A 22,644-nucleotide genomic window follows, 5' to 3' on the forward strand; every position below is an offset into this window, starting at 1 on the left:
GGGCTCACCTGAATGATGACCAGGGTCAGCTGGCACTGCAGCAGAAAGAGGAAACACTTTCGGATCCCGTATGTTGCATGCCTGGCCTGGAAAGAAGCATAAGCTCTCAGAGCCCTCACTGTGATGGCAGCAGTTATCAGCCAAGAGCAATTATGGGCAGTGGGGAAGAGAGCATGTGGCCTGCAGGAAAAGTGAGAGGGGAGAGGATTTGGACTCGGTATAAACAAAAAGGGAATGTCTCCTGCCTAGCCATGGCTGAGAAGGAAGAGCAGAGTGTAGCTGAGGAGCGAGTTTGTTTAAACCTCCTGGTTTTGCTGGGGGAATGCTCCTCCCTGGCATTGCAATGTTTCCTGCATAGCGATCTCTACAAGTTTATTCTTTGTATTGTTGAATGATATTCATATCCTTTTGCCACACAGCACGATCCCCAAGCCATCTCATACACTTTGGACCAGTAGGGCCAGGCAAGAAGAACCTCTCCTTTGTACTTCCTGAACAAGTGACAGGAGACAGAAGCAAAGCTAATGCTGACAGCTTACCTAGGGCAACTTGGCAAAAATGCCAATATAGGCTCCTGGCTTTGCTCCTCGTGATCCACAAGTAGAGGGGGGAGGGATAGAGACAGAGAACTAGAGAAGGAATGTGCCTGGCTCACCTGCTCTATAAGCCTGATGATGCTGGTACTCTCTTCTTGGCGAAAGGACATAGAGCAAGGCAGGCTGTTCAGCTGCCCAGAGAGCTGCAGTGGGGTTAGCTCATCAGAGATGTGAGTCATGGTGGTGCTGGTGGCATAGCCAAAGGTCTCCCAGGAGCAGCGGGATGGATAGAGAGGGTCCAGCGCTATACTGCATGGATAACATGAAAGCATTACTGAAAGGCCCCACCCCAGGGAAGAAAACACATTTCTTTGCAGTCCAGCCTGGACAGTCATGCTGTGCTGTGGATGTGCCACCTCTCTACCTCGGTAGAAAAGTCCCGACCTGCCACATGAATTCAGGATCATTCCCCCAGACTTTTCATTTTTCCCAGAGAACTGATCAGTCTATTTGGGTGCTTAGCTCAAAATCAACAAATTGCTTGATCCAAAGTGGCATTTCTACTCTTTAAAAACCAGAAGCATCTATAATTGCCAGTTGGTGCACAATCCTTTAGCTGCAAAAGTAAAAACTTCCTTTCAAAGATGGTAGGAAATTTCTCTCTGTGTGAAGGGAGTTAGGAGTCACCCTCTACAAGCGCAAGGCAAAGGCAGCAGGAGGACCCTGGATCCTGCCCCACCTGATGTCACTTTGCAGGAAAAGGCAGCTGTTCCGCAGGTTAGCAGAGCTTCCCAGACAGCAGGTCACCTCCCCATACTCCTGCATGATCTTGATCATCTCACACATGGCTGTGGGGACAGAAAGAAAAAAATAATATGTTATCTCATCGTGCACATAGAGAAGCAGTGTTTTGCACACCCTTTCCAGTCTAGATAACAAGCAGTCATATCTTTTAAAATAACCCCAACTGAGATTCCTGAGGCCTGTGCAGTCAGATCTGAAGTCAGACGACATAATTAGGTAGTTAACTAATTGCACTCAAAGTGCTCTGCGCACCTGCCTTCTACAGCAACTGAGCTATGACCCACAGAACTGTGATCCTGAGGAGACCTGTACTTCTAGCATGGCTCCTTCAGACCAGAGTTCTAGGTATGGGCTAGGTACATAACACAAGTGGCTCTAGCATCAAATAGTCTTGTTAGAAAACAGCAGAAATTAAATTCACTTAAATAATTTGAGCATTAAATAAACTAAAATAAAAAGATAACTTTAAAATCTGCTCAGCAGTGCCTCACCACTGTTCCAAGTTCAAAGGAATAAAGGGAATCTAACAAATCGCTCCTAAAGCAGTGCCACACTTAGCCTGGCTCAGCCCCTGTTCCTGCACTCCCAGTACTACTACCTCTAGCCTTCATCAGTCTTTTTATTAGCATCCTCCTGAGCACTCTAAATCAAAGTTGCTGTTTGATCTGCTTTTATTTCTGTAGCTCTGCACAGTGTGCTGTGTACACATGAATTTTCTAGAATGTTCTAGGCAAAAAATAAGCCACCCTCTGCAAATTTTTGTGTAAACATCTTATCTGAATGGTGGGTGCACCCAGATCTCCAGCACAGCAAGGTGTCAGATGGAGCTGGGAAGGATCACCTCCAGCCAGAGATGGAGGAAAACCTACCCAGGCATTGAGTGCCTAGGCAGACTGCGCTGTAACTGTCTCTCACTGGCACTCCTGAAAGCTGTGCCCAAGAGGTACCTAAAATGCAAACTGTAATGATGATTTGCACTTTTACTGTAGACTGCACAGGTATTAGCCAGCTGAGCACTCAGCCCTTTTTTTAGATAAAAAGTATCTCTCAGAGACAAAGAAATTATGTCCTTGCTGGTTTCTGCCATCAAAAACCTCTAAAAAGCAGCAGAAGGTGCTAACAGCAACTGCCAGAGGAAAATACTTCTGGGAAGTGATTTCTGAGTTATATAAGGCAGCGAGGGCTGTGAGCAGAGATCAAAGTCTTCCAGTACGCTGATAAAGCTTATTTAATAAAAGGCAGTAGCATCTTGGATGTTTGCTTTTGTGTCTCTTATGAATGTAAATTGAAAGGGGAGTGGTTCTTAGCCCAGTTCTGTAGCTAGAGAGCTGTCACATGAAAAGGAAGCAAGTTCCCCACAGATAGCACAGAGGGTCATTAATATCAAAATGCCTCTCTGGATTTCTGGAGTGTATCCCCTCCCCTCCTCCATTTCCACACTGCCCAGAAGATCCACAGTGAACGGATGGGTGTTCACAGGCAGTAGCAGGACAGACCTATCGCCTGTGCCACTTACTCTCTGGGGTGCAGTCTGTGAAGAGAGGCACCAGCAAAGGCACATTGTCTATGTTCTGCAGGTGAGGTCTCACTTGGTGGATCCCACGTGGAAGCTTGGCCTGAAAAGGACAAAGGAGAATAAGCAGGAGTGTGTGGGAAGGAGGCAGTTATCAGGTAACTGTTGAAATGAGAATTATGATTCTCACACTGCAACTTCAAGATCAGATACTAATTCAGGTCCCTACAGAGATAGAAGCTGACTCACCTAAGCCGTTGTAAAAAGTCTTCTGCTAAAGTCTTACACTGAATGTCAAGTCATCTGTGCTTCCCCCCATGGTCTGTGAGATCAGCGTGATCACACTGTGCTTTGGTATTTCTAAGGAACTTTTACATGTGGGGTGCATTTAATCTGAAAATTTGTACTGTCTCCCAGCATCTAGACCTGTTGTTTCAATTACAGCCACACAAACACCCAGCAAAGGATGGGTTCTTGCTTTATAAACATAGGCTTAATATATTTTTAATCTGCATCTCTCTGATACTCCTATAACCTCCACTGAGCAAGTTTGAGCTTTTATGAGGTAGGAAGAGCATGTCCCACACTGACTGCTGGGCAGCACCAGCTACAGTTCAGGACTGGAGGGGAGAAGTATCTTCTGCCTGCCTGGAATGTACGCATGTTTCCATCTCAAGCTAAGCATATGGGAAAAAGACCCAGACGGACTGAGATGAGGCTCTGAAGGTCACTCCATGTGTGGCCTGGACTCTTCAGAGAAAGGACCATTTCAGCAGCAGCAAAGAACTTAGAGAATCCCAAACTTCCTCTCTGAGGGCAATGACGTGCTACTCTTGACCACAGCAACAGTGTGAAGTGTGCAGGAAAAAGGAGCCTCACCCTGTTACAGTCCTCCAGAAAGCTGGGGATATCACTGTCTGTTGGCTGAAAGCTGATGAGATCTGAGTGCCCTTCCTCCTCCATCAGCAGAAGCCCCTCCACGTCATCTCGAGAAACTGGAGCAGAGAGAAACACTATAAACAATAAGCACAAACCTGCCTCTGCCACCCCTGTGACACACCCACGTGGTACATTCACATGGCACTGCAGAAGCCAGGAAACGTGAGGCCTGGTTTGCTAGGTTAGCTACACTTAGATCCCACTCAGTCATACAAAATGCAGTATTTTTAGATGACTAATCTGCTCAGCAGTAGATATGTGAGCCTAGTCTCTGCTCTTCTGAGACGTGACAGTTTATCTGCTCGGCTTGCTTTCTTCTTCCAGGGGAAAAAGAGAATGAAGAAATCACACTTGAAGTGAGGGAAAAGAGTAATTCACAAGCAAAAGACTGACCCACAGTGGCTTGACCAGGGCCCCAGCAAGAATCAGAAATGTAATGAACAGTTGTACAGCCATGACTGCTAGTGCACAGAGGGATGTTTGTTTGCAACAACCACTTCACTGACTGCGTAGAAATGCTATGAATATACAGCTCTCGCTCACACATACACACACCTCAGGCCCATCCAGTTTTGTGCTCAAAGCTTTGAAGGATCAAGTATCTGGTGAGGACACAGGAACCTATGAACGGTTTTAAAAGAACCATCCAGGAAACACGTGGCATTCAAAGTGGCTTAGGTGCAGTTCTCTCACCCTGATGTAGGTCATCGTGCAGAGAGCCAGCATGACTGGGGCTAGAGGGAGGAATCTCTGAGCCAGGCACATCACCATTGGGTGTTAAAGATATGTGGCAATTCCAGCCAGTCTCAAGACCCATCTTCTCAGCAAACACCTGCAGGAAAGCAGACATACGATTTTAGAGTAGCTGTCCAGGCCAGAGCCTTGCAGATCAATGCCACATTGGAGCCTAGGTACCTTGCAGAACCATTAGCTAGCTGAATCTGATTAACCTTAGATTGCACTGGAGCTAAACTCTTCAGTCAGACATGCAGGGGACATGCAAGTTCAAGGAGTTCAGCAAAAACAGCTTACCTTACTTTTAAGCTCATCTTCCAAGGAGAAGTAGACAAAACGAATGCAGGCATTGACCAATCCATCAATAAGGCGGACAATGTCAAGACGGGCCTGATACTGAGATGAGACCATTCCCATGAAGATCTGTCCGCTCAGAGCCTGGATACAATCTTCTTTCTCCATCACTTCCCCAATCCCTTCTTCAGGCATGCAAACAACACGCAATCACATTGAGACACAGGTGGCCATATGTGCAAGCAGACAGCAGCACACGTGGTGACAGGCACCACCAGAATAACACCACAGGGACACAGTTTCCAGATACACAAAAACATGCAGATACACACACACAGAGAGATGAAGAGACATCCATTTGTCCCAGCATACCCAATCCCAGAAGCAGTTTCAAAACATCCCCACATATGCGACCAAGAATGTATGTGTAAAACAAGAAGCATGGAAAGGGAAAAGACAAAATAGAAGCAGGAGTCAGTCACAAGAAACCAGGGCAAAAAGGTAAAGGATATATGCTGCATAATGTTCACATGTGCATTTGAAGTGTATCATACTGTGCTTAAACAACATGGGAAGTCTGGCTGAGGCAGACAGGCATCGCACTACAAGGAGCTGATGCAAAGAAACAGGAACTGGATCACGTTCCCTTCAGTGACACCATCCACAGATTCCCAAAGAGTCTGCCAAAGACTAGCTGATGGGGTTCTTTTACCATCACCAGCTCAGCCTGTGGTGAATGGGAATTGGATGCAACATGGGGAACAATATAACAAAGTATTTCACACAGCTACAAAGCTCTCTGCAGGTATGACTGAAAAATGTTTTGAAAACACTCAGTTGTAACTGCCTCTCAGCTGTCTGAAAGCATGTTACTCTCATTTTACAGAATGGGAAACCAAGGCAGAGAGAGGTCAAGACTGGTTTTTCAAAGGAGCCTGCTGGAGTTATGTAATGGTATGTGCATATTGCTCAGTTTCCACTGTTGTTCTGGAGGAGACACTGTACAGTTTGAGTTTTACTTGGAATCAGACCCTTCAGCCCAGCAACAAAACCCATCAAGGGAGAGCAGTCAAATACCATTAGGCATGGTAGGCTCTTTCAAAAAAACCAACATACACGATTTCTATAGAATTAGACAAACAGCAAACCAAGCATCAAAATACCCAGAAGTCTTGAATCTCACTTGCCTGCTTTAAAGAACAGACTTCCCACAAGTAGAAGTATTTCTCTGCAAGCTTCAACAACTTAACTAGAAACATACTTGCCAGCCGTTAAACCATTATTTCCTCTGGAACTGCATCTACTTCAGAAAAGCTTAGTTCTTCATTTTCATCTGCTTCTCTGAGTAACAACGTTGTCACAGCTCTAGATCGATCCGAAAGAAAGCACCTGGCCTAGCAGCAGACCTTATTACAGACACCAGAGGAGACACATACCATCCGAGCTCCAGCTATTCCTTCGACTGCTCTGTTTGATAGGCGTAGTCCCAGGGAGATCACAGCATGTGAAGATAGCACTCTGTCCAGGGACCTGCACCAGTTCTATGCACTTGCCATTGAGCTGGGAGGACAAGGCACAATGCATTGGTTTGTATGCAAAGGCAGAACAATATCCTGAGAGGCAGGCCCGCTGGTAGAAATCTAACACCTTCTTCCTGTTTAGAAGAGACAAGAATCAGACAAAGCTAGAGAAATGTGTTGCATTTCTGACAATGTACATTGTAGTTCAAAGTAGAAATCACCAACTGAATATTTGGAAAAATGTGTTCTGTGGGCAGTGGTAGGAGACTCTAAAAAAAACCCCTTTCCTTATTGTTTCTGCACCCTCTAAACTGCAGGCACTGCAGGGCAAAACTCCCACATATTCCAGGAGGGGTAGTGGTGGACATTTCTGGTTGCTCATTAGACAGATTGATGAATATGAATGCAGTACTCTTTGAATACACTTATTAATATAATATGCTCTATATAGCTGCCAGATGACTCTAAGGAAGTTCACTGCATGACAGCAGAGGCTTTATTCATCAGAGCGAAAGTTTATCTGCAGGAAGATAAACATCAAGGAAGGAACTGACAACCCTGACAATAGTATCTATACTAGAGATAGTTAAAATAACAGACTATTCTTCCATCCTGCTTCAAAGTCTGGGTCCCAGGTACTGTATTTCAAGTCTCCAGATAGTCAATACTGAGTCCCTGGAATAGAGTGTAAAGCTCCTTCTCTATGCTGAACTCAAAGGTAACATTAGAATGAACATGAGATTTTTTTCATTGGCTCCTAAGATGATAAATATTCAGAAAAGGACCAGCTGGAGTTATGTCACACCTGAGGATAAGCAGATTTAGTAGAACAATGTGCTGCTGTTCAGTGAAGCCAACTATTACTGGTCTGCTCAGCGAGCAGGAACACAAATTTAGCCTACAGCTGAAGATGCAACAGACACTGTTAGATGTCACTGCAGGATTAAAAGGATGCAGTGTGGTATGGTGGATTGGTCTGAAGCTATCAGCAACAGGCAGAACTGATCACTTTGCATTTTATGTAAGATAAGGCATTTCTTGAACAAACAAAACTCCTTGCCACCAGCACATGACCTGACTACAATTCATGGTCCTCCTACATGGTACAGTCAGGTTCCATTTATGAGGGTTTGATATGTTAACAGATACAGTAGGAGATGCTTTATTGTTATAGTCTAACAGGTTGCTTGTAGCTGTCTAATCCTTTACACTGCTATGCTTTTAACAACGGATTACAAGCAGAGACTGCTCATGTAACATAACATACTTCAAGCTTCTGTTAAATAGCTTAGCAAGCATCAATAAAGGCAATTTTAATACAGTGTGACCAGGTTCCTTCTGTAGTTTAGCAGCAACTTCTGAACGCACCGAATGACAAAGCTGCCTACCTGTCAGAGCCAGAGAGAGGGTAGATATCAGTGCCATCCCAAAAGTCTGTGCAGGCCTCAAGGATGATGTCGGCTGTCCCATGAGAAAACATCTGCTCAGTGCCTGCAGTGTGAGAGAATGAGTCAGCATCACACCTACAGGCTCCCAGGCAAAGTATTTCATACTAGCTGCTCCTTTATTTGTTGAAACAGTGTTTCCACAAATGGCATTGATCCACTCCGCATATCTCTTTTCCTCTGTTAAAGGGTTTTCAGTCCCTGTCAAGAAATTATTCAAGACTGGATGAGATGTATTCAGCTGCTGTCTGCCCAGCCGTGAGTTTAAACAAGCTTAGCCAGGTAGTCAGTTCCTATTCTTCCCTTTTACTGTGTAACAGTCCACCTCCTACAGAAGGTGGGGGCAAAACTTGCTCCTGTATCCAAATGAAGATATTCTTATGTGCTTCTTCTCATGAGGGGATAAGCAGCAGTGACACGACTAGAGGAATCAAAGTCTGCCTAAACAGGAAAGTGCATTTGATTTTAGTCTGGAAGAGGACCTAAAGGGAAAAAACTGTTCTTGAATACCTTCCATTTACGTAGCAGAAGGTAATTTAATAGTGTGATCCATTAGATAGCAGCCTGTTTCACAAAGGGTCCTGAAAACCAATTAAATCAGGATGGGTCAAAAGTTCAAAATAACAGACTGTAAAAGAATAACTCTGGTCTTGACCAGTGGAAGAACTGAAATTCAATAGACTTCATGGCTTGTTCTATTTTTACTTCCGTTACTTTATTCTTTAATACAGACTTGCACTTTTTAACTCCCTCTTGTAGGCTGAGGAGTTGCAAAAGGTCTCCCAAAAGTGTGTGACAATATTTGTCTGATGCAGGGCCCAGGCACAGGACACAAGGTAAAGGATGCAGGGCTGCCTCCCCTCCACATTTCCTGTTGCCTTTTATTTGTGCTACTACGTTAACATTGCATGCATGCAGATTTCACTGTCCAGGTTCCCTCCTCCAGCTGCTCTGTGACTTTGCCCCCAACAGCTTCAAAGTTGATCTAATGAAAAAAACATCACTGCCAAGAAAAATGAGCCCAAAGGCTTCTTACAGGCGCTGTTGCTGACTGCAAATGCTCTCACTAGCTGGTGAAATCAAGAGCCAAGAATACCCACTAGCATACATCAGGCAGGGACCTTCAGAAACACTGGAGGATTTTCCAAAACACAGCAGCTCTCTGCTTTCTTCTGTAAATAGACATCATACGCCAAGTTTATCAGCATAACAAACCTCCAAAACCAATAGGAGCAGCGTATGAAAGAAGGAGCTTGTTTCAGGGACACAAAGGAGTACTTGTCCGGGGCTCTAGTTAATTTTATTATATAAACACCTTGCTTTCCACCTTGCTCCTATGGTCAGATAGTTGTTGCTAGGAAAGAAGGAACAAGAGATGTTCACTGACTCATGCAAAGCACCCTGGACACACAGCAAGAGCTTGCAGATGACCAGGTGTAAACACATACATACTTTCATGCCTGAAAGCAACTGCAATCCATTTCCCATACAATTCCCATTCAATGTCAACAGCATCCCACACCACAGTCCCTACAAGGGGTAAATGACAGTGGCAGCACATGCTACAAATTGGAGGGAGCTCATTCATCTGTCACTGCTAGCAAAGTGAGCTCAGCCTCTCCCCTTCCTGAATCAGAATCCAGAAGGCCAGGATTTCTCTGGCACAAGCGAGAAAACTAATGAACAAGACAGGGAGGATGTCTGTCTAATCAGAACTGCTATCACGCATTAGAAAGAACTGAGCTGTGCGGCTACAGCAAGGGAGGACAGAGACTATTAAGTCATTTTACTCCACTGAAGACACCAATGAGCTTCTATTTCCATATGGTTATTATGGATGGGGAAATGCTGCTAGATGAACAAGCACATATTTCAAATATGGAAAATACAGGTAGGCTACCTCCTATTTCTGTTACAGCTGTAGAATTTATTACATATCTCCCTTTGACTTCAGCACATCATAGGAACAGGTGGGTTCAAAGACTTATTCACAGGTATTAAACCAACAGAGTTTAGTTAACAATCATCTGGTCTGACTCATCTATATAAAAACAGCCATTTGATTTCACACAATAATCTCTGTATAATTCATTATTTCTGTCTGCATGCATTTTAGAAAACTTCAAGTGATAAAATGCTACCTTATCATAATGTGAAAGGTGTTCCAACGGTAAACTAACCTCACTGGTAAAATTCCTCTTACAATTTACTCTAGACAGCATAATTCAGGTCACACATGTACTTGTCTGAGCTCTAGCCTCTGAACTAAACCGTTTAAAAATGAGGATAAGGAGTTGAAATGAGGCAATGTTAAAAGGTTTTCTCTACACTGAGAAAATCAGCATTGGAAAAATTCTTGACTAAAAGGCAAGAAAGAAGCAATCAGGACAAACGAAGAAGCTCCTTCCCAGATTAAGACACAAGTTTAAGAAGAACTAGGCAAGAGGAGACAACTTATTTAATAAATCTCTGGCCAAGGTATTAACCAGATTTCAGATTCCATATAGAACATATGCCAACTCCAGAGATCCAAGATCAGTCGATTAATTTCTTATTAAGAGACTAAGAGCTCTGAGGGGCAAGCTGTCAAATCACGCCTCACCATGCCCAGCTGCACATCCCTTCCATCCTAGCCCACTCTTATTAGACTTAGTAGAAGAAATGGAGAAGTCAGCATGGCCTCACGTGTTGCATTCATGGTGTGATGTATTAGCTTAGACTACCAAGATAGTGATTTATCTTGGTTATCAGACGGATGCACAACACTAGCTAAAACCCTGGGCAATATTCTGCCATTCTCTACCATAATGAAGTCTATTCAAAACTAAATTAAAGAATTACCTTGTTCTGCTTTGCCATTTGATCACCGAAAAGGTAGCATAGTCAATCAGGTTTACTATGAGCTATCTAGGGTAATTTGCAAAGATTATTTATGATCCTGGAGTGAGCCAGAGCTGCGAAGAACTGCTCCCTCAGTATGCCCACAGTGCTGACCACTTAAGTTTGTTGAGCATATCTGTACTGGCCACAGGCAGAGAGCACTGCAATCATAGGGGCCCTGGACTGTTCTAGTCTGGCATATCCTAGGCTCCCTATGGAAAAAATCCTTCCCTTCTGAGCTCAATGCCTGAGGAAGAGGCAGCCTTACTGGTAGTGGTATCCTTCACAAACAGGTTAATCATGTGACTCAGAGGTGGTCTTCTCTTTGTGATCGAAGAAAGCTTCCCCAGGATTGTCTCCTTAACCACCTCATCACTTGGCAAGCGATATAAGGCCAAATAGTTCTCCTGCTTGAAAAGGTCTTTGGCACCTGGCATGAAACCTTAAATATGAACAAGAAGAGGAGAAAAATAAGGCTGTAACCAAAACAAAAGACAAGTCCTCCCTCCTTCTTCTATACCCTCTGCTTTGCTTGCTCTCATTCTGAAATCTCCCCAGCAACAGATGGGTGAGCTAGTCTCATTATGCATTTACACTAAGATGGTTCAACATCTACGAGGAAGCGCATTCAGAATGACTAGATATTATTAGTAATGACAGCTTTTATTCTTCTGGTTCATTGAAGAGAGGAATTGTGACACTGTAGAATAGGCACAGAAGAGTTCAAGAGCTTTCAAATTTTAATCTTAGTGCTGCCTTGGACCTCTTACCTCCTCCATGCCTCAGCTTTCCCAACTGTAAAAGGAACTGAGGTACCTCATATCATCTATACCCAATCTCCTGATAAAGCATTACTATAAAGTCAGGTCAACTATCTGTTCATTAGCAGCTCTTCTTTGTCTACTAATCAGATTAGTAGACTCAAGTCAGAAGAATACTAAGCCTAGCCAGGGCTGGCTGGAAGTATCCTTGATGAAATTTGTTCCTTTGAAAGCATCTACATCTGAACTTGCCAAAAGCAACCTCTTTAATATACTCTTTTCGCAGCCCAAAACCAAACAAGTCAGTTCTGTAATTCTGCCTTCTCAGCATTACCGGGTCTGGGGAAATACTTCTCACACTCTCTAAGACTCAGCCATCCCTCAGCTGACAGCTCTGATTTCTCTGTTTCCACTCCTCCTATTTCTCCTTACCTATTAGCCTGGCAAGCTCACAGAGGCCCCACGGCACATGAACAGGCAGCACAGCATTGTGAGTCTCCTGCAGGGCAATGTTGCAAAGGTGGTCAGAGAAACGGCACAGACGCTCCGTCACACTGGCATTGCAGAGATTGAGCAGCACATTCAGGCCCAGAGGCTTGAGGGAGTTCAAGTGCATCTGCCAGTTGGAATCATCAAACTGGATGCAGGAGGGGTTCTGCTGGTCCTGAGACAGGCTAAGCATCTCAAGGTGGTAGTCACACACAAAGTCTTCAGCCTCACAGGCCAACACTTCACTGTCACCACCAGCCTGATCCAACAGGTAGGAAAATTCTAGTTGGTTGCAATGAATACAGCTTGTCTTCCTGAGCTTACAATCCCACAGAGCATTCCCAATTAAATTTTCAATTAAAAGGGGGCGCTTTATAGGTATAATTCTGTCTTACAGCCCTACAAGAGGCTAACTGTGCCCCTTCTGTATGGCTTACCTGAGTATGTTCCTCCTCTCCACCCTCCGTGTCCTTGCTAAAACTCACATTGGACCCAGAGGGATGCTTGCTTCTGTTGCTTGGCTTTCGGTGGGCATGGGCATCAGGAGCCTTTGGAGGGTCACTAGACCAGTTGTTTCTCTCTTGCTCATTGGTGACATGGACTGTATCTGCCAGGGGGCCAGAGAGCAAAGCATCTCTTTCATGGGGCTGCAAGAGACCAATTAAATGAACAGTGGAGATTCAGTGGTTGAACACAAACAGCAACTGATTCACATGCAAAATGTACTAAATTGGGGACACAGAGAAAAGGAAGAGGAGACACTGCCTTCGGACTCCTGTAGAAGAGGATCTGGTCCTCACTGCTTCCTAATCTTTCAAGTAAGAAATTATGGCCACAGGACTCCACTATAAGCAATGCCTTCTTCTATACGTTACCACAAAGCCTGCAGTTCAGGAACCAAATTCTGGAACCTGATAAGGCTATGTTGAGTATATCAGTCAAACTATGTTACTGTGTGATGGATTACATATCTCTCACCTCTTCTTCCATCTCAGGGTGGCAGAAGGAGCGTGTAGAGAGCTCATCAGTCAGGTCTTCATGGCTATCATGAGGTGGTTCCACCTTCCCACTGAAGAATAGAACAGTCTCTGGGCTGGGGTTTGGCCAGGAAAGAATTCCTTGCTTGTCTACACAGCAGAGCACCTAGAATATGCCACAACAGCCACAAGAAAGCAAAATCTCAGTGAAAAGATGTTTCAGGGTTCATGCATAGTTGTAATTACTGAAAAGTTTAACAAACACAGGGGATGATAGTCAAGTCCCTTCTCCACCAACATTCTGCATGAAGAAACTGCACCTAATGTCTCTCCAAGAAACGGAGAGTTCTCTGCTCTAGTAGGAGTGACAGGTTGTTTAATATCAGTTTTATCTCAAGCTATTGTAAGATTATGCATTAAATCCATGGACAGGAAGTAACTGCTGAACCTGTTTCACCAGCTAATACCTTACTGGGACCAGAACCAGCTGATACTCAAATGGGAGTCAAGGGGTTTGTGGAACCAAAACCAGAACTGGAAAATACAGACTTCCTGTTAGATGCCACAGAGTATCTCTAACCATTGTTTTTGTCTTTAAATATGTTGCTTGGACTAGACAAGAAAGTTGTAAGCTCTTCTATAAAGAGAAGTGCCTGAGAGACCCCTACTCTCAGCATGGTGAATTATTATTAACAGTCTGCATCTAGGGAAGGACAACCTGAATAAAGCAAATGAAGCACTCATGCAGGGTTCCTCCTTCTGACAACCCAGCAATACTCACAGTGACAGATCCCAAACTATGAAGCAAGCTGGAGGTGAAGCTCAGGGTTGGGGATTTGCCTTTTAAAACACACAGGAAGTGGTTCCAGATACAGCGTATCATTTCCTGCCAAGGAAAGCAGAGGATATCAGAAAAATGAAGACTCATTTGAGAAAGATGAGGGAAGAAAAGGAAGGAATGGAATATGGAATTACCTGCTTTCAGGTTCAACACAGTGATACACTGCAAGATAAAGTTCTGTCTCTGTGAGAACCTGTTAATTGGTAGGGTGTTTATTTTTCTCAAGGGAAAGGCAGTTCTTACCCTCTCAAAAGGATGCTAATAAACTGTCTAATTGCTTAATTGAGAATCTACTGAATCCATTTTTTTTCTTTCTAGAAATATAGGAGGAAATTCTGAAGGGATTTTCGTTTGGGGTGAATCAGTTACTAACTCCTTGATATTGTTTCGCCAACAGAACTCTCATCTCCTTGGATAAAAGGGTTTGAGACCTTGCCCTAAGCTTATGATCATCATGCTGCAAATTGAGTAAACTGAGTCACTGTGATGAAGTGATTTGCCCAGTGTTACTTACTGAGGCAGTGTCAACGTTGGAAATAAAGACAGGGTGTCCTGGCTACTACCTTATTACAAATTAATTATAATCAATGTAGTAAAAAATCTGAAAGAAGGGGAAATTTAGCAAAATTAGAAAATCATTATGGCACTCTTCAACTTCAACATGAAAATGTTTCAGAGAGAGTCTGGATGGTAGGAATCAATCCAAGTACCAGAGCTATGTGTTTTTCTTCTGTGCACTTCTAAAGTCAGCAAAACTAGGGCTGCATTATTATGTTATTTTACTGCTTTTCAGCTGCTATTCTGGAATGCTATCACTGTAGAGCACTTCTCCCAAAGCTCATTATTTCTAGCTCCTTAGATGCTAATGGCTGGTATAGTCAAATCCTCAAATGCAGAACAGTCATGAGCTACAAACAGAAGACAAACATTCTTGTTTAAACCAGACAGTTTCTTGAAAACAAAAATGTTGCTTAAATACAGAGGAAAGAAGCAGATCTTTTCAGCCAGGAAGGTCAGCTCAAATCACACTCATTTAACACCTGAAAAACAGCTCAGCTAAATGATGAACTGCCACAGGAAGATAGCAAAATATTCAGCAAAGAAAGCATACATGTATGTGTGTGTGCATCCACGTGTACTCCTCTGTGTGGCCAGGAGCAAGGGGACATGAATTGATTCTTATAGTATCTGGGGATTTTTAAACACACCTGAAGTCCATCTGCCTCCTTACGGAAATGAGAATCTTAAATGTCAAATTAGACAGAAAAGTGTCTTTCTTCTTCCTAACAACAGCTTAATCTGGACAATGCAGTTTACAGAGTGGCTAGATGTAATTCTGCCCTCAGAACGACACTTCATTTGAATGTTTATTTGCTCCAGTTTCAGAAGCACTTGTCATGTGCTTCAGTTCATTAAGGAGCCTATGAAACAGGACCAAGCTTATAGCTTGAACATCCCACATTCCCCTCTCCACATTTGATCATGGTGCTACCTCCATAGCCTCTGTTCTTTAGTTTTTGGCTTGACACAGGAGGTTTTTCTAGCACAGCAAAATACTTCACTATGGTCTGACATATACCAAAAAAAGGTTACTTCATTCCTGTAACAGCTCTGAACAGCAGGACTTGAGACGCACTTTCTTTAGGGCAAAAAGGCTGATTTCAGCCCATTTGCAATACACAAAAGAGTAAAGCTAGACTCAGTATCAAAGTTACCTCAATCTCCAATCAGTAGAGCAGCTTTTACATGGGATGGTGCAGGAGAAAGACATGCAACCTCCATGCATAGCAAATTAAAGCAGCAAATAAGTGACAATGGACAACTGGCACAAGCAAAAGAGTTTAGGAACAAGCAGGAGATCAGAGAGAAAGGAAAAGGATATCATGATATTCTGCAGTGAATGGAAGAAAACAATTCATAATAATAGTACCTGAGAAGATACCATCTCTGTGTAGCTGCTGAGAGTGTCCTCTGAAAACTTAGCAAGCTGCAGCAAGAGAAGAGACCAGTTACTATAATTGTGCTCAGAAATGTGATGTGAGGAACATCCCTCCCTAAATATTGTGCTTTCCAGAGAGAAGAAAGCAGGAGTCTTGCTCTGTGGGAATTGCTGTGCTGGGACAGACCAGCATAATCCATCAAAGCAAAGGACTGTGTCATTATCTATCTGTGAAGCACAAGCAAAGTGCTTGGCACTGTACATCACAGAATGAAGACATAGTCCTCACCTAAATGTCTAGAGAGAAAATAATAGCTATTAGATCAGGAGAAGGCTCTTTCTAAATGGTTATTTTAAGACAGAGCCAGTGTTGACTGATCTGGATTTAAGGTATGTGTGTCTGTTAAAAAAGGAGAGCTTAAAGAGAAGGGTTGGAAAAGAGGGTGTCTGGAATACAATGGACACAGAGGAACGAGGTGATGTGAACGGGGTATGAATAGGAAACGAATAGAAATGGTTTACAGCAGGGCACTACCCCAGGGCTCCTGGAATTACAGTGAGAATTTACTAACTAAAAAATTGTACATTTAGCACAGAGGAATTCCATAGTAGATGCAATTTTGAGAATCAGTTTAAGTAGTTTCTTACATAAGTGAACATAGCAATTACATTTGTATGAAACAAAACAACATCCCAAATAATAATTTACTGCTATGGCACTTTAAATAGGATCAGTTTAACAAAACTGAATGGAGCCAAGACAAATCTGATGATAGAAATAATTGACACAGGAAATTGTGAAGTATAATTGGGAATTTATTAACAAAATTTTATTAAATCTTTAAAAAGCTACAATTCCACAGTAAAAATTAAAAAGTCTGGTTTTGAGTGGAAGTGAAAATAGAAATAAAAATTAACATAAAAATAAGGAAAAATATATCAGTAGCTAATTAATACTAGTCCACTGCTTAATGAAGATAGTGAAATTGTAAATGATATTGCAGGCAAGGCAGACATGTTAAATAAATATTTCTCTTCCATACTCAGTGATATACCATATGATAACTGTGAAATATTTTCCATTCTAACACAAGCTACTGAAACTAAGTATTTTTAAATCAGCAGGTCTAGACAACTTTCTGGCTGTTATTACTGATTTTGAACAAGGCTTGAAGCACAAATTAAGTCCCAGTGCACTGGAAGAAAGTTAATGTTGTGCCAATGCCTAAAAAGGATAAGGAGAACAAACCAAGTCACTACAGGACCCCAGACAGACATATTTCAGACAGAATAACAGAACAGACTCAATACAAGACTCAATTAAAAGAACAGAAGTAGAACAACATAACTAGTGCCAAATAACACATGTATATTAGTAATAAATCTTGTCAAACTATTGTGATACCAGTTTTGACAAAATTACAAATTAGACTGATAAAAATAATGGTTTTGATGTAGAATACCTGGCACCTTGACTTGGTACAAAATGCTCTAATTAGTTTCCTAACAAAAAGCAGAGTAATACAACAGAACAGGGCACATATTAAATAGATCAGAAATTGTGCTATCTGCAAATGGAACAGAAACTGAGAAATCATTTTTGATGTTGCTACTAGCTCAAGCAGAAAACAAAATCATTATTGATACAGATTGTAAACTGTACAAAGATTAAAGGCAATGTCAAATAATAAAGAGAACAGATCACTGCTACAGAACAATATGGATTGCTAGGTAAATAAGCAAAAACCATGCATACCACCAGGTCCAAACATAAGGTTACCTATGCAGGAGCAAAGATGAAGGTTGGGTTTACAGGATGAGGGCTCTATCTTAGAAAGTAGTAACTCCAGTGAGGACTTTGAGGCCACTGTAGACAATCAGCTGAATGAAGTCTGATATTTTTTTAAAAAATGTCTAAAAGATCTATGTGATCCTTTGTTGCATTAATAGTGGAATATGGAGTAGAAAGTCTAAATTATTATGAAATTCAGCACAAGCACACTGTTACGGGAATATTTTGTCTTTTTTGGAGACTCATAATTCTGCAGTGACCCTGAAATATTGCAGAAAGCTCAGAAAAAAAGCCAAGAGAGAGATTAGAGGGTTGGAAAATATGCTTATAGTGACTCAAGGTGCTTAAACTGTTTACTTTGTCAAAGAGACTGTACAAGGGAATGTGAGTAGCTACCCACACACCAGAAATTTGATTGAGGTGCTCTTAAATCTAGGACAATGGATATAAAAAGATCTAAAGTTGGAAATCAGATACCACAAAAATTCACACTAAAATAAAGTGGACATTTTTAACACTGAAGGTAAATAATTTCTGAAACAACCTATCAATGGCAGTACTGAACATTTTCAAACAAACATAAAATTCCTTTCTAGAAGGAATGCGCTGTATTCTAGTCACAGTCTGGAGGCTATGACTGGCCTGGGCATGGGCTCCTTTGGGGGCCACTGGTTTGTGTCATGCAAGATGTATGACTAATCAGCCACAAGGGTCTCTGATGGCCTTAAAGATCTAGAAATCAAACAGATTGAACATGATAGGAGGGGGTAGAAGGTGGACAGGAGAGTCACACAGGCCACGTGGTTGCAGAGGAAGAGGGTCTTACCTGCTACATTTGGAATGGAGTAGAGGGAAGGAAGATGTGAAATAGAGAGGCCAAGAGAAGACTGCCCTAGTCAGAGGGAGAAAGACCAATGGTTGTTCCGCGTGGACAAGGAGGAAGGTTCATGTCTGAGATGTCACAGAGAATGAGCTGGTTGGACAGGGTGAGTTGCCTGGACATATGTGGAGAGAAAGGAGAAGACAGGAAAGAACAAAAGAAAGGTGCAAGGGTGAGTGACAAGGCAAATGGAGATGTTGTGACCTATGAAGCAGGGAAGCCAGGGAGTTCTGTTTTTTCCCCGCCAGAGAGCAAGGTGGGAGGAGAAGGAGGAAGATTTCAAGGACATAAATCAAGTGATGCTGAGAATAGGTAGAAAGGCAAAGAGGAGAAACCACCAAAAAGAGATGGTGAAGGGGCAAAGAAATGTCACCAAGAGAGGTAATATCTGTCCTCCCTCCCAGGACACTGGCAACTCAAGGAAAGTTATGTGTAACCTACTGGGAAAAGAATAAAAAAAACATAAACCCAAGGCCACAGAAGTCAAGGAAGGACAAAAAGGAAAGAGAAATTGTGTCCAATGTTACAGGCAATATAGAGGTCAGCAGAGAAGACAAACATAGTGTGGTGCACCTCTCCTCTGCACTGGGAGAGAACAAGGGACTTCTGACACCTGCCAATGGAGTCACTTTGGAATCATACACCCATCAGACTTTCAACCTCCACCCCTCAAACCAGCAAAACCATCAGAAATTCCTCTTACTCTCTGACCCACAGCAAAGGCCATGCCTGCAAGCCAAGCCCCAGAACACAGGAAAAGACTGCTCAGCCCACAGGTCATAGCAGAGGACTGCAGACGATCTTATGTAACCCATTCCTTCTTAGAGGCTAAATGCTCCCTAGTTATAGCCACTACGTGGAATTTACCTCCATGCAGAGCCCTCTAACAGATTACATTTAGCTGATAAGCACTTGCCTTGAACAAACTTAGTGAATCATTGGAACTTCCTATTACCTTTGGTACATTTGTAGCTAGACTGAAAAACTGAACCATTTGACCAAGAATAAGCTACACTGTGCTCCAGGAACAGGGACTAGGTGAGATACCCAAAACTTCAACAAGTTTTTATGATCATGTGGCTTCATCTGCTGAATTCACAGTGCTCACATCAGAGAGCCCTTCACATGCCCCACCCCTTCCCTCTGCAACAGCTTAATGTGGACAGATACCTACCAGTGAGGTGGATGAGGCCTTGCTCATCTGGGCCAAGACTCTGGCTTCTCCAAAAGCTGTAGCAAGAATCCACAGGACAGGAAAGAGCAATGGAAGGATGGGCAGGACACCATTCACCTGAAAAACCATTCCCAATCACCAGCAAGCAGAGGCAACAGGGTGTTGGGCCTGTCATATGACATCTTTTCCACCACAGTGAGAGGATGAGTAAAAGGCAATGGCAAAAAGGAAGGAGACAGCTTGCAAAACACTGAAAACTGAGACATAGAGAAGCACAGAAGGGGAGATGCACACACTCTTAGGGGATTGTAATGAAGGAGGATATGGACAAATCACACCAATGTGTTGCTGCTTTTCCTGCTGAATCTCACAGAAATTCTTAAAGTTGAAAAGCAAAATATACATACATACATATATACATTTATATATATAAATACACACACACACGTATAGTTTACATACAAGAAGTGCAAACTACTTCAAGGGATGCCTATGGAATGGCAGGGGTGGAGTTGTTGTCCTGCTGCAGGAAACCTGGACCAGGTTTGCACAAGGAACAACATGCACAGGATGGTCCCATAAGATGGAGCAAGTTGCTGATGCAGGGAACAAGCCATAGTGGTGCCTTGCAGAGGAAAAGTGTAGTGGAACTCAAAGTACTCCCTTACCTGTAACTGAAGAAGGGTGTACTGCCAAGAAGCAATTCCAGGAGCTTGGAAAATGAAACGCACAGCATTGGTGATCAGGAAGCCAGCCTGCCATTCAAACAGAGGGGATGCTGTCAGCAAACTACCAGTGCTTATACAGAAGGATTTTTCACTCCCTTGAAACTTTCCCAGCCCTGGGAAAGTATAGAAGATACAGTTGTTTTGCTGCTTCAGTGCCTCCCTCCACTCTCACTGCTAGATGGTTATGGCTCAGCATCTTCGCTTCACTGAACTATCCAATGTACAGAGTCATTTGCATGTGTTAGAGCCTGACCACAATTTCTTGTTGATGGCTACAAATTATTCACTTTTATTGACAAAACACAGCTATACTCAACAACAGATGCTTGAAAGGAAACCTACCAGTACAATGGGGACAGCATACTTCAACATTACTGACTGGACAGTGAATCTCTCATTATCCAAGGCTGTCACAGGACGTGACAAAGCCATTTCCAGACACCACCTGAAAAATGAGAAACAGTTAGGCATGTCAGCAGTCAACAAGATCCTAACCCTGCACTCTCCTCCTATATAAATCCTCTTAGCAGACCTGATTAGAATATTGTGTTCATCCTGCACTATGAAAGAGAACTTCCAAAGAGCAACCAAATTCTGTTATAACAGCTTTGTACTTGCAATGGTAAATTTGCAATATTGTTGATCAGACTTCCCAGGTCTCTTCCCCCACTTACAAGAGGGCTCTATCCCTCAGTGTGTACCGGTACTCTTGAGAGGACATTCAGATATCCATATCTCCAGCTGACAAAAGGGTGTCATGTCACTGATTACACATACTTCAATAGGAAGGCCATTATCCTCTGTGAAGGCCATTTATTGTCCTAACTATTAACAGCCGAAGATTCAATAGTTTCAACAAAGAAAACATCTTCCTCTTGTTTTCCAAAAATGTGTTTTCCATTTTTTCATGAAATGGACACAGTGATTGTAAAACAGTGCCTCCACAGCTCATTCCTTGTTTGTTTGCTACCAGAACTAGCATTTCCCAACAAGACTCACTCCTCAGAGCAGCAGCAATTTCAAAAGGGAAAAGCTATTGTTCCAGATTATTTTTCTCTACAGAGCCACAGTCCTGATCCTTGAGTTACAGAAGATGCCCCTGACTGGACTGTGAATTAATCTTTGTCCTCAGTCTCAATGTTTGACATACATTTAAAACAATCTCACCTAGGATCACACATATTTCTAGCCATCAAATGCATGAAACCTGTGACCTCCCTGTCATTGTTCAAATTTAGGTAGAAAACAATGGGCTAAACAGAACTACTGAGCATATCTTTATGGATCAGCCTGACCCACAAGCTATGGAGGGCAAGTGAAGATGGCTGTAGCCTTTCTCGATAATAGAGAAGACATACCACAGTATATTTGAAAATCCCTGTCTGGGACTGGTAAAATCTTATTCTTTTCTGACACAAAGGCAGCAGCAAGGACCAAGACAAACTGTGCAGGCAATGTGCACAGTATGTAACTCACCTGACATTATCAATTATTGGGGTCTTCAAGACACGGAAGAGACGATACAGCTGAGGATTCTGAGGTCCCTTCTTTACTTCTCCTCTTGGGGAAGGTGGAGGTGAGAAAGGTGGAAAAAGATCTCCTGGCTCCAGAACAATGTGCTCGTCATCCTAGAATAAAGGTCAGAAGATCTGAAGGCTGCACGGCTGGGGACTCAGTGAAACCCTGCTGCAAGGAACTGGTGGTTTAGTTCAGCAGGATTCCTCCCACTGTGAGTGACACAACACGCATTTGTCGCAGTTCACTTTCTCAGCTTTCAAAAATTCGTTAGCTAAACTGTTGCTTCAAATATGAGACAAAATGAAATGCTTGTAAGCCTTGAGAAGTGACAAAGAACATCTGGTTATTTCATGAAAACTGGCATTTGGAGTGAAAGTTACAATAAAGGACAGCAGTAAATTCAAAGCTTTAAACTTTTGCCAATCTTCCTCATGCAGCAAGTCTATCACCTTTCCATAGAACTTGTAACTGAGCTGTAAATCCACTTCTCCTCCAGTTATTTTGTACTATCTTCTTTTATAATAACTCAGAAGTAAGGAGAAGGTCAAAGCAGAAAAACTTTTACTTCTCCACATAAAAAACTGGAGAAAGTTTGGGTTTTATATGTCATATCATCCTACTGGATAGATTTACTCCAGTTATGATCAGCAGCACATTATACTTCCCCGTTGACCTGGAGGAGATGGAAACTTGATACTTTGGTACCACATTAGGGACTCTGGTCCATTGGGTTTGAGGGTTCATAGGGAAGACAGAATCTGTCTAATAAAGCACTTTTCTTGACTGAAGTGGAGTTTCAAACCATTTTCATGATTAGAAGAAATCAACTACACAGCTGTACATTGGAAATTAAGAGTATTAGCAAGAAAATTCTGGGAA

At 42.7% G+C, this 22,644-nt stretch overlaps 1 protein-coding gene across 10 annotated transcripts in view; it reads right to left on the minus strand.

Annotated features, from left to right (window-relative positions):
- The window catches only part of TMEM94 (transmembrane protein 94), a 46,507-nt gene that overhangs the window by 8,149 nt on the left and 15,714 nt on the right, over window positions 1-22,644 (minus strand). For 8 of the 10 annotated variants that reach the window (XR_014895804.1, XR_014895805.1, XR_014895803.1 and 5 more), the window contains 19 exons: window positions 21,724-21,875; window positions 20,590-20,692; window positions 20,188-20,274; window positions 19,520-19,636; window positions 15,665-15,721; window positions 13,675-13,779; window positions 12,895-13,059; window positions 12,354-12,563; window positions 11,860-12,175; window positions 10,935-11,108; window positions 7,730-7,832; window positions 6,258-6,475; window positions 4,825-5,006; window positions 4,486-4,624; window positions 3,733-3,848; window positions 2,857-2,956; window positions 1,276-1,384; window positions 656-845; window positions 9-86 (listed from right to left, as the gene is read on the minus strand). Coding sequence is in view for 6 of the 10 variants with exons in the window: in XM_085304533.1 (XP_085160659.1) it covers window positions 9-86; window positions 656-845; window positions 1,276-1,384; window positions 2,857-2,956; window positions 3,733-3,848; window positions 4,486-4,624; window positions 4,825-5,006; window positions 6,258-6,475; window positions 7,730-7,832; window positions 10,935-11,108; window positions 11,860-12,175; window positions 12,354-12,563; window positions 12,895-13,059; window positions 13,675-13,779; window positions 15,665-15,721; window positions 19,520-19,636; window positions 20,188-20,274; window positions 20,590-20,692; window positions 21,724-21,875 (2,721 nt within the window). In the remaining 4 variants the exon portion in view is untranslated. The remainder of the gene's footprint in view (window positions 1-8; window positions 87-655; window positions 846-1,275; window positions 1,385-2,856; window positions 2,957-3,732; window positions 3,849-4,485; window positions 4,625-4,824; window positions 5,007-6,257; window positions 6,476-7,729; window positions 7,833-10,934; window positions 11,109-11,859; window positions 12,176-12,353; window positions 12,564-12,894; window positions 13,060-13,674; window positions 13,780-15,664; window positions 15,722-19,519; window positions 19,637-20,187; window positions 20,275-20,589; window positions 20,693-21,723; window positions 21,876-22,644) is intronic. The other 2 variants (XM_085304530.1, XM_085304529.1) reach the window with 2 other exon arrangements.

Source organism: Rhea americana, unplaced genomic scaffold, assembly GCF_003343005.1.
Source record: "Rhea americana isolate MKP2758 unplaced genomic scaffold, rheAme1 scaffold_21, whole genome shotgun sequence".
NCBI classification, from domain to species: domain Eukaryota; kingdom Metazoa; phylum Chordata; class Aves; order Rheiformes; family Rheidae; genus Rhea; species Rhea americana.